Consider the following 12758-nt stretch of genomic DNA (forward strand, 5'->3'; position numbering starts at 1 on the left):
TGACCCGCCCTAACAGTTACCGGCCCCACCCCGCACCGTTTTTGACTTTTTGGGGGACCGTTTTGCTTATTTGGGCGGGATGGTTTGATGTAATAAAAACCCACGCAAGTTTGGTACGGGGGCAGGGGGAGGTCGTCCCATACCACCCCGCCCCGTTTAGATAAGCAAATTACTTAAGTACCCTTATTTTATTAGTATATATATTTCCCACTATATATTAAGTACCCTATATAACAATATTAAAGTAAAAATGAATTTGATTAAAAAGAAATTTGCAATGGTGAATAAAAAAAAAAAAAAAGCAAATCTATTTCAACAATAAATAAATTATGGTCTTAAACGGGACGAAGCGGATACCCGCAGGGGTAAAAGTGTTAAATGGTTACGAGAATGGGGTGGAAAGTACCCCCGTTTTTGCGATTTTGGGTGGGAATAGAGGCTGGGTTTTTAAATGGTTGTGGGGGCGGGGGAGGGTACACGTACCCGCCCAAACCCGCCCCCGTTGCCATCCCTATGTCTAACTGGTTATCAAGGAGGTAACATGTTTGCTCATATGGTAGGAAAGAACGATTAAATATACTTATTTTCAAACAACAAAATTCTAAAGTACACGCAGTTTTGCTCAATACATTTAATTATAGAATTAAGCACACTTAATTCTATAATTGCTGCAACATGAAGATATCGTATGGGTTTTTAATAGATCATGTATTTTTAGTTTTGCCCTGCTTTTGTAAATATAGTTGTATGCATCAGCTTATCATCACCATCTTCCTAAGGATGAGGATTTACATTCTCATGACCTGGAGGAATTAATGCCGGCCCCACATTACCACGTCCCTGAGGTTGAGGATTGTATGAGCACCTACTATGTACCTTCGCACAATCCAATCAGGTGCTCTCATTAGTACTACGGACCCATGGACAAATAAGAGAGCGAGAACAAACAACACTCTAAACAAGACCGCCACAAAGATTAATCTTTCTTTAGAGGCTCTTGCCAAATTCACTGTGTGTGTTTTTTTTCTGCTCCCTCTTATCTCTATTTATACTTTCCATAAGGTGCTTACAGGGTCCGCCAACAATGCCTAGTAAAAGAAAATACTCCTAGATTAAGATTTGTTCTCCACAATACATGCCAAAATAATAGTGTATGTTAATAGTTAATACGTGTATGGTTGAATTTGCTACCCCTGTCAAAGTCAATCATATGATTCATAACATTTATGCTACGTTTGGTGTGTATGAATGGAATGAAATGAAATTTGGAATGGAATGAGAATGAGAATGGAATGGAATGAATATTATCATTCTAATGTTTGGTATGACACGGTAAATCGTTATGAAATGGAATGATTATTACCATTATATATATATATATATATATATATATATATATATATATAATGATATATCAATCTTAATAATATATAAAAAATCGTGCACCATAAGATCAACTCAAATAAAGTTAAGGAAATAAATAAATCATCACCCAACCAAAAACTTGGTAATATTTCCAAGTACTTGTGTAATTTTTTTTTAAATTTTTTTTATTGTAGATTTCTTGAAAATTCTAGTTTTGATAAAATTCTTATCAAACAAGGTTCTCCAATCATCCAACGATGAACTTGACTAAGGGTCCAAAAGTCAAACTAGTCCACTTTTGGTTCCAGATGATTACACAAATGTTTCAACACAAAGATACAAAAAAATAAAAATAAAAATAAAAAAGTGATATACTCAGAAGATAAAAGAGATTTAATACTTAGTTATCAAAAATAAATAAACAAAGAAATTAATACTTGTAATTTGGTTGAAAATCCTGCAACTTTTTTGTCAATGGCAGCTCTGGATATATTCAGAAAAGAGGGAAGATGAAAGACATTTACCACGTCTAATAAAGAAGCCGATAAACATGAAAAATGGAATGTGAAAGATTTTTGGTGAATGCCAATATTTTTGCCTTATTGGAATGTAATTAAGGGGTTGTTGGGAATATTACAAAAATATTTTATCTTACTATGGAATGGAATGGCCATTCCATAGGTTACTAATGGAATGGATTTTCATTCCCTGAAATGGATTTTAATTCCATTGGAATGGTCATTCCATTCCATTCCCGTACACCAAACAACTGAATGGTTGGAATAAGCATTCCATTCCATTCCATTTTTACACACCAAACGTAGCATTACTATATACATGTTAATACAAGAATGGTTGGATAATTATCTAACCATACTGTTTGATTGGATTTGAATTCTTTTTTAACTTTTCCAATAATTGGATAATTGTCTAACCATACTATTTAATTGGATTTGAGTTCTTTTTAGTTTTGGAAATTTAATTTCTTCTAGTATATGATGGATTATTATGGCATTGGAAAATGATTTGTAAATGGAAATAAACACTGTAAAACCAAATAGAAAGAAGTTAACCTTTTGATTCAGAAAAAGAATAAATAAATAGTTAGGCGTAATATGTTTCGACCTCTTTTTCACCTACTTCTCTCTGTTGCAATAACACAATTCTACATTTTATATGATGATTAGAAAAGTAATGATATTCAGAATTAAGAGTTTGAATGAAATGAGGGAATCGAAAGCTCTCAATTCATTGGAAACACTTAATTGGATCTCACATCACTATGGAAAATCTTCGACTTCTATTTTGTTCAAACTTTTTTGCCTTAAAAGTCATTTTCCTGATTACAATACATGTAGCGTCCCAAAAATTCATAACACAATAATTACATTAATAATCTCACATACATAAAAAATAATAATAATAATAAATCTCCAAGGACCTAATCAAATACATCGAACATCCTCAATATACATAAATCAATACTAAAAATACATGTCCAAAATAAATCTCCTAATAAGCAAAATAGATCCGCAACACAAGTTCCTCCGCATTCTTTCCATTTCCTGAAAATGTTAAGAAAGGGGTAAGCAACACTTGCCCAGTAGAGAATGGCTAAAACACATCTCATATAACCACGTGAACTACACAAACATAGAAGAGAACTAAAGGGGAAGGGATTATATATACTTTGAAAGGAAAAGTCATGTTTCATCATATGGGTATTGTAATAAAGAGAAGAGGATTATAGAAATAGCAATATCTAAAGTAATTCCAATTTAATTCAATGCAACATCATCGGTCACAAAGCACAATTTAGTAATGAACATGCATGATATGAATCATAATGTATTCCAAACCAAATTTGGTCTATACCGACCCAACCTTCACTTTTCGAAAACTCGCTAACCGACTTTACTGAGGCAAGATTGATAGTTATCCCCGGTTCCAAATCCAGCAACCATTAAAGGGTCTAGTATCAACTTTTTCATGCCCTACACCGGGCCGCACTCCCTCTAGGTCAAGCTAGCTCCGGACTTGCGAAATCCAATTCATTTTTAAAAGAACTTCTCTTCCATTATCAAAAACTTCACTTTCCAAAAGAAAATTTTCCTTTTTCAAATCCTTTCTAAAACCTTTTGGAAATCAATACTTCATTTGACCAACCTAAACCAACCACACCATGCCAATGTGAATGCCATGAATGAAATGGGCTCTGCACACAAACCATGACACACACACTCATACCATGCATGTGTGATAAATGAATATGGCATTATAATGTCCCAATTTTAGAATTTAAGTATGATTCTACAAATTTAGCAAGCATACAAGCATGAACAACAATTATGAACATTATTTCATATAATTCACAATATTTTCACAATATCTGCAGAGTCCTCACAAAACAATTCATAGATAATTCATTTTAAAATGAATAGGGGCAAACCAAAATTCTTTGGAATCGAAACTCAGAAAATAATATGAAAAATTCACTCCCAATAGCTTAAGCATTTCCAATGAAATCAGATTTTACAAGTAAAGCAATAATCCTCAACCAGAAGAAAATATGGGCAACTTTGAGAGAAAATTTATAGAAAATTCATCCAACACCGGAATATGGGAAATTAATTTCATTTTGAATGCTAAATCATGAGAGTATAAAACTGAAAATTTGTTTTCAAACTGTGGTAGAAAACTGAGCAGCGACTACCATCTTATTTTTACAAAACATAATACATGGTCTAAAATCATAAAAATTGGCAGAAACTCACTAGACTGGTGTTAGAACTTGGGATAAAATTTTGGCTCCAAGCACAAAGAGCCTGCTCCCAAAGTCTGGAGCATTAGAATTCGTAAACAATTTACGTACTAATTTCTTTGATCTTGCTTTAAATGTTTCTCTTTCCCTAAAACACCACAAGAGTGTACCTGAAATCACTCCAACACTAAAGCTGCAATAACTCTCACTACGGTTGGAGTTTTGATGCATGGTTGGTACCATTGGAAAGCTAACTTCAATATCTTGAGTTTAGACTTAAGAATGACTTGATTTGGATGCAAAAGTTGGGAATAATTCTTTTTTAATGGTTTTTGGTTATTGATAGTGGAGGAGATTTTAATAAAAGTGTGGTATGGATTTAAACACATACACTAGTTGTATGTTAAAGATTATTTACGATTATTCGTTTGACAGTTTATGATTTGGAAAAGCTTGAAGGTTGTATTTGTAATTTGCCACAAAACTCGAGTTCATAATGAAAATAAAATAAAATAAAAATCTTTTTGGCCACCAGCCATGTCTTTGGGCGCCGGCATGCACGCCGGTGGGCTCGCGCATGGGCGTCGTGTGCGCCATGGCCCCTCGTTAGGCCGCCGCAACTTCAATTCTTCTGTTGGGCTTTTCTCCATTGCCCTTTGAGATTTAATTGTGCTTCTTGGACTCAATTCTCCATGACGGATTGCAAAACTGGTTTTTTTGTCTTGTGATTCCAAGATAGTCTCAGAAAAAGGTGTCATAGATGTTAATGAAGCCTTGAACAACTTCAGAACCTGAATTACTGTATTAACTGACTTGGCTCAACCTATAGCATAATTTTGCACAAATATACCCAATAGATGAATATATATATATAGATAGATAGAGAGAGAAGAAAGAAGCACAGATACTTCTACAAGAGCGACGTACTCGTATCGGTGTTGGATACCGATACTCTTCAGATATTTGCAAATACGTATCGGTTTCGATCTTAAATGTATCCAAAATTTTAAAAAAGAAGAAAGAAGGATGGAAAGCCATGCTTGGATTTTTGATTGATCCTGGAAAATTGCTCCAAACTCGAGGGTGAGTTTTTTCGAACACGGGGAGACTCATGCAGTTATATGCCATGATATGAGCTTGAGCCTTAGGATAAATGGTTAGGGTGCGTATATTGCTAGGGATGTGTAGCTAAATATAGTGGATAGTTGTGTGCCCTGGTAGGATGACAAAAAGTAGTACCTCTATGCCTAAAATGGTACCACTGTTATGATAGTTTAGACAAATGAACAGTGTTTTTCCATATTCAGATTGACATTTTGGTCAAATTTATTTATCACCGTGAGAGATAGATATGAAAGACTGGATGATGGGATTGTGCCTCCTTTTATAGAAAAATTAATTTCTAATAAGGGTTGGATGGGCTTTTAGGTCTTCTATGGTAATCTGGGCCCCAACATACAACGATTTCGTCCCTGAAATAATTGTGTGGCATTATGATTTTGGTGGTATGTATGGATAATATGGTCATTATTAGGAGTAACAAAACATTAAACAACTAAAATACAAAACTAACATGTACAAAACATTCACATAACAGCCCCATACAAGCCTGAATCGTTACAAGGTACGACAAAAATAAAACGGAGTAACTTTCATGACAAAAGGCATTCCATTGACAAAAATTATTGAATGCCACTACTAGGAAAAATCACTTCCCTTTGCCATTTATTAATCAAATCCTAGAGAGATTGGCCGGGCAACAATATTATTGCTTTCTTGATGGCTATTCGGGTTACAAAACTCTCATTTTCTTTCAAAGATTCAATCTTTATGCGTCAAAAAGGTCAAGTGACATAACAGCTACCCTGATTGAGCTATTTTCATTAAAAGATTCAATCTTTACTCATTAAAACACTCTTTGTGACGTCTAAGGGAACTCGAAGTTAGTTTTCCAATGGTTCTAACCACACCTCAAAACTCCACCTATAGTGAGAGCTAATTCTATTTTAGTGGGATGGGTTCATGGTATCACTTAAATGGAGAATGCCATTTTGTTCTTTTTATATCTTTTCTGTCCGGGCTCCGAATCAGGTGATTCTTGAGTCCAACTTCATTCATTTTTTATTGTCTTTCCAATGGGGTGCATGGTGGCATCCATCACAGAATTTATGTTGAAATGATTCAATTGTCTATAGTAATAAGTCTAAACATGTAACGATTTATACGAGGATATTAGCATAATTATGAAATTTTTAGTTAAATGGGTATATTACAAAAGTTATAGGCATTGTAATGACCTGGTCATTTTCCTTCATTTCCTTTTCTCAGATTTTCACGAATATTTTTTTTCGGTTGATCTTTTCCATTCTGAGTTCGGTTTCTCGTCACTTAGTGTCGTGTTATGTGAAATGCTCCAATCTTGTTTCATTGCATAGATTTTATGCTTCATCCATGATTTCACTCTTTAAATTTCAAGTGTTGTTTTCCTTGAAGATTTAAGACTCTTTTCGTGATCTTATCTCCAATTTACCCATTCCCAAAACTGTTCGCGACATTTGGGCTTTCCTAGGTCATGCTGGTTTCTATAGGCATTAACCAAATGCAGCAAATCAAAATTTATAAGCCCATGAATGTTGGGCCACCCAAAAATATATATATATAACCGCAGCAAAGGGCCTCAAAAATGATGGGCCACCAAAAAAAAAATTGATGCAATTTTAGGTGTACTAAAGTTACTACCATGCCACTAGGTTGATTTATACTTCTATTGGTGATATTATTCATGGTGGTATTCTAGTTTTGATACTGCCAAGGAGCTTCTTGATTTTATCAAGATACATCCTTGTTAATCCAACAGTAACTAGTAGTCCGTATATATATATATACACACTAAAGGAACCTCACTAGACGTAAAAATCCTACTGTGGTGAGAGTTATTCAGGTTTTAGTGAGAAGGTGTCAGTTTTTACTTAAACCGGGAACCAGTCACAGTGAAAAAGCTAAACTTCTTTCCCCCAAACTTATACCAAGCTGCCGTCCTCCATATAATCCAAATGTCTCCAATCAACCCCTTGTGTTCCCAACTAATGAGATCGTGGCTGCAAAAAAGCAAATGAACCAAAATAGTATTCATTAAGCATATCATGTTGATAATCTCTAGATCTATAGCATCAATACACATAGACATGCATCAAAAACACTATGCAAGTGATAATGCAGCCAAGTATAGATAGTGACTAAGTGAAACATACTAAGCAGGGAGAAGAGGAATTTAAAGTAGAGGTTCAATCTCTCTAAAGTCTAAACATCTTCTATATGAAATGTGTCGGATGGGATTGCGTTTTCTTCTTATTGATTGGTTAGTTTTATTGAATAATTCGGTAGAGCTTTTCTCCTTCGTCCGGACTCCGATTCAAGTGAATTTTTTTTAAAACTTGACTAATTTTTCGCTATCTTTCCAACGGTGTGCTCGGTTACTCCCAGTTCTTATTATTTATTTTATTTTATTTATTTATTTGTTTTATTCTTTTTTCAAGTTGCCTTAGGGTTTGGTGTCCGAAACCGATTCAGCCAAACAACTTTGTCAAAACCTGCTTTCAAACAGTGACTGGAAACTACACAGCAGCTACTCTTTAATTTTTATAAAACTAAGTACACTATTTAAAATCATCAAAAATTACAAAACCGTACTAGACTGATGTAGGAACTTGCTATAAAATATTTAGAATTGTTCTACATGAGAAAATCAGTTAAACAATTTTCTCGAAACTTCATTTTCCAGTAGTGACATGAAATTGGACAATAGATACTTCCAGATTTTTAGAAAAATATGCATGCGCTCTAAAATCATGAAATTTTTATGATATATATTAGTCTCAAAGGAAAAGTTCCATTAAAAATTTAGTTTCAATTGGAATAACACAACATTTAAATCAAAATTCATTCCAAAGAAGGTTGGCATATTCACAAGGTAAGATATGTCATCAACAAGTGAATTATAGTAAGCAAGATACAATAAAAATACAGCACGAATTCATTAACTAAAATCAAAAGAACAGTGAATTTAACCACATAGGAGGCTGTCCAAGGTAAATAACATAATTATCCTATACTTAAGTATGCTTTGACATGAATAACAACTAATTTATTCACAATAATCAAGGAAATTGTGGGTTCGACACCCTTACCTCAATTAGAAGAAAAATCCCCAAATTGACCCAAAATTCAAAATCCAAAGTAGCTCCAAACAATGATCAGCTCTGATCAAAATAAAGTCCTCGTCGCGCTTGTTGACTTTGCCTTCAATTGCAAAGTCTAAATCCCAATGGTTAAAGAGAAATCAGATCTTAAAATGGTAGAAACAAGAAAAAAAAATAAGAAAATAAAAAGAGAGAGAGAGAGAGAGGGCTGGCTGCGTGAAAGAAGAGAAGAACTAAGGTCTGGTAAGAGCAACGCCAATGCTCTCTCATTTGAGCTCTCAAATTCAAAATATGAGAGGGGGTTAAAAATTGAGCTCTCTAATGGGCTCTCATTTAAGCTCTTAAAATTTTAGATTCTCAAATCCAACTGCCAATTTTTTTAGCAAGTCTCTTAATTCCTCTATCGTCTCTATCTCCCTTAATATCCGTCTCTCCTCTACCTTTCGTTCCATTCTATCTCTGTCCCTTTCTCTGCATTGCCCTGTCGTCTCTTTCTCCTTCTCATCTGTAATGACAAGTTTGTTGCCATTTCCAAAATCTGACTTCAATCTCTCTCTCTCTCTCTATATATATATATATATATATGTTAGTATATCTGACTCTTAATACAAAGCCCTATTTTTGTACCCAGCACCACAATGTCTTCTTGTTTTTCTTGACCTTCCCTGCACTAATCAAAACCTCTCCAGAAAACAGAACACCAAACCCAAATGGGTTTGATTATTGATGAAGAAGAAGAACGAGACAAAATCGTTCTGGTTCCACCCGCCAATTTCTCCATGGTCACAGATGGCATTTACAGATCTGGTTTTCCTCAATCCTCCAATTTCCCATTTCTTGAAACCCTCAATTTGAAATCAGTTATGTAAGTGTTGTTATATATATAATATATGTATATGTATCTTAATTATTCACAATTTTCAAAATTATTTTTAAAAACCCATACATACAAGTTAGCAGTTGCAGAGAGAGAGGGGAGCAAACTTGAGAGTTGAGAGACAGTAGCTGAAGCTCGCAAACGGCGAACCCAAACTGGAACAGCGGGCAATTGAAATTGAAAGATATGGGTTTTGATTTTTTGAACAATCTGAAATGATATGCCAATATGGATTTTGATTTTTTGAACAATCTGAAATGATATGCTGATATGGGTTTTGAACTTTTGATTCTTCCAAACAAATAGATAAACTAAAATATATGGGTTTTGAACGTCTGATTCTTGTAGATTTTGTAGTTTGCAATTGCAGAGAGAGAGAGGGCAAGTTCAGAGTCAAGAATGAGAATAAAGATGGAGGCGATTGGGGAGGCTGAAATGATTTTCCCTAAAAATATTATGTGGGACATAATGCAATGAATGGTTAAGATGGAAAGCTAATTTCAAAATCAACGATACTCAAGAGTCAGAGTTAAAGTAGGATTGGGGAAGCTAGAAGTGAGTTAGGCTTGGTTCAATAGAGGCTAAAATATAGCATTTTGGATTAAATGCACCATTGGAGCAGAATTACTAAAATATAACATTTTGACACTGTAACTCCTCCCAAAATATAGATTTGGCAACCCAAAATGGCATTTTGCATTGGAGATGGTCTAAAGAAATTACAAAAGATAGCGCAAAGTGGCGGCCCTGGTGGGTCCCACGGTTTAACAAATATCTTTAATCACCAATATGTGTGTGTGTGTGTGTGTGTATTCATTAAACATAATACCACCCCACAATTAAACATATAACCATGCATATAAGCATTAAATAATAATGTATGAAACCTAGTGGATCCAAAAATAAAATCCCCACACATGATAAACTGATAACGGGTCTCATGTGGGACCTCTCAGCTCAAAAAACGGGAAAATGCCAAAATAACAACCAATACATTTCCAAGAGTCCTGAACTCAAGGAGATATCCCAACCACTCTCAGGATACACCCGGCACACCCTACGGTATCCGGCACGCAAAACAAATCAAGACAAAAATAACCTTGAAAAATCCCAGAAAATAGAAAACGGGAAAAATCGGAAATATTACAACACAAAAATGAGATTAGATTTTTTTTGGTTAAGTGGAGGAGTCCAACAACTTCCATCTTATCCATTAGATCAATTTGGAGCAATAAGGAGCCATAAAAGTACTAGTACTGCTGCTACTGCACCCACAACAACTAAGTATATTCTTGAAAACATATTAATGGAGTGTGTGTGTGTGTGGTGCTTCAAATAATTGTATCAATAAATAAGCTTCTGTTAGACTACAAAAGTTCATCCTATTGAAAAGCTAGATACCTCCGAGTAGCATGGTGTCCTAAGATTCATAGAGCCAATAATAACTATGTTGATAGAACATTGTGCCCATGCATCTGAACACATTTTTTTCCCAAATAAAAGAGATATATATATATATATATTAACCCCAATAAAATATAATATTATAAAGAAGCAACAAATCTACATCAATGAGAAGGCAAATCCAGAGAGGCCACACCTCCCATTCGATCAACATCAGTTTGAATACAATGAAGAGCCCATTGACTAAGCTCATGGGCAACACAATTACAGCTCTTAGGGACCCAATGCAGAGCTCTCCCCAAAATGGAGCATGCACTTTTCTGTTCCTGTCATCCTTACATGCTTTTCAGCCTAGATTGCAGGATTATAACTATATGCATACAAGAATTGTTGGACTTCAGATTTTGTGTGGAGGAAAGAAATTATATTTACTTGGTGAATTTGACATCTGGATTTCTCACTGATCCGAGCCACATTTCAACCACTCCCCCCGAGGAAATACTAACTCTAATGGACAGCAATCACTTCTCAAGTAGGGACGAAAACCCCATGCCGCTTCAACTGTATATTACCAGTCGCCCACGTTGCAGGAAATTTATATTTATGGTGGCCGGGCAATGTATAAACTGAACGAACCCATCACCATTACATGCTCCTGTGAAGAACTAGTTCCATCTTGCATATCCAACACACATCTTTTAACTTGGGTGATCCATTCAACAGTTGCATTTTCATTGTCATACTCATAGTCGTCATAGATTTAACATTCATTGGCTAAAATTACATTCTACTGAGAGTACAGTTGCTACCGATGGTGAGCGATTGTGTGATTGAATCAAGCAAAACCAACTAGCTTTGGTCACCTTTTAAAGTTTATTTTCTAGAGAAACCTTATAATACAAGTATGAGTAACCCATGTTGTAGGGTGTGTCTCCAAAGATATGAAAGAGTGAAATCTACAATGACAGGACCAGTGCAGTCCTGCAGGACAATTTTAACTACAATGAGACTATAGAATCAAATCAACATGCCACAGATGCAAACAGAAACCATTTGCCTATAACCTTAACAGCTAATTCTTGTAGATCACAGTAAGTATTTATTAGGAATTCAAGTGCACTGGGCACACAAGGGATATACCACCCAAAACCACAAAGCCCTCTTTAGCCTTTGTCTCTTTTCTCTCTAATTCTAAATACATTTTTGTGATCTACCCTCAATGCACAATCCTCTAAATACCCAATGGCACCAAACATTGAAAAACAAAATTATATAAGGTAAGGATAAAATAAAATAAAATAGTAAAAAGGGAACATACTGACAGGAGATCGAATATGTTGCAAATGGCTGTGTCTCTCACTCCTGCCATATGGGCTATACTTTCATATTGTAACCTTTTGTGTAGTAAGAGGTAAGTCTTGCTTGTTTGAGGTCTCTCGCATTAGCCAGGCAACATTGATCCTTTGAGACATGGTAGATCAAGGACATGAAGGATTAAGATTGAACTTTTGTAGCTTGCTTTTTATTTCAAGTCTTCTGATATGTGCGAAGACAAACCTCCATGCAGAAGTCTGACAAATCCCAAGAAACTGAGTTTCCCATCTGAGTGTCTTATCCAGTCTTGGAGAACTACATGAACTGGTACTGACGGGCTGAGTCCAAGTTCCTGGTTAAAAGAAGCAAAAAGTTATAAATAAAAAAATATATCTCACAATTTTGTTCTTTTGGAGTAAACAAAATTTGTGCATGGGTTGTTGAAGTAGAGCATACTGAGGCAAGTTCTTCTATCATAATAGGTCTGTTTCCATCCTTCTCAAACAGCTCATATGCATGGCGTGCATGTTGCTCCCAGCTATCCATTGCTTCCAGTTGGTGCACACTTATGGCCGCACCACAAAATTCTTCAGAGTCCAATTTTCTATATTGAAGAGAACTCATCTGCAAAATACACAAGTATACATTCAGCCACTATTCTGATTACTTTTTCATCTTTTAAATTGATAGGCAGCTAATTTGGTTAATTAGGTACATCCTTAGTGAACCTAACGAAAAAGACGAAAAGCACAAAAAGGGAGGAAAAAATGTGCAAGTTGGTACCATGTTGACGTAATCTAAAACCTGCGCGTGAATCCTTCAAGGCCTCGGTTGAGTT

General features: G+C 35.1%; 1 protein-coding gene across 1 annotated transcript; it reads right to left on the minus strand.

The window, feature by feature from the left end:
- Positions 1-12113: 12113 nt before the first annotated feature.
- On the minus strand, positions 12114-12516 carry LOC132278736 (CDPK-related kinase 1-like). The gene is made up of 2 exons (XM_059780604.1): positions 12377-12516; positions 12114-12272 (listed from the first exon to the last, which is right to left on the minus strand). Exons 1-2 carry the CDS (start codon positions 12464-12466, stop codon positions 12129-12131), a joined length of 234 nt encoding a protein of 77 aa, XP_059636587.1. The 5' UTR covers positions 12467-12516; the 3' UTR covers positions 12114-12128.
- Positions 12517-12758: the final 242 nt, after the last annotated feature.

Source organism: Cornus florida, unplaced genomic scaffold (assembly GCF_030987335.1).
Source record: "Cornus florida cultivar Cherokee Brave unplaced genomic scaffold, ASM3098733v1 CherokeeBrave_3.0.0_Hap2_Chr10, whole genome shotgun sequence".
NCBI classification, from domain to species: Eukaryota; Viridiplantae; Streptophyta; class Magnoliopsida; order Cornales; family Cornaceae; genus Cornus; species Cornus florida.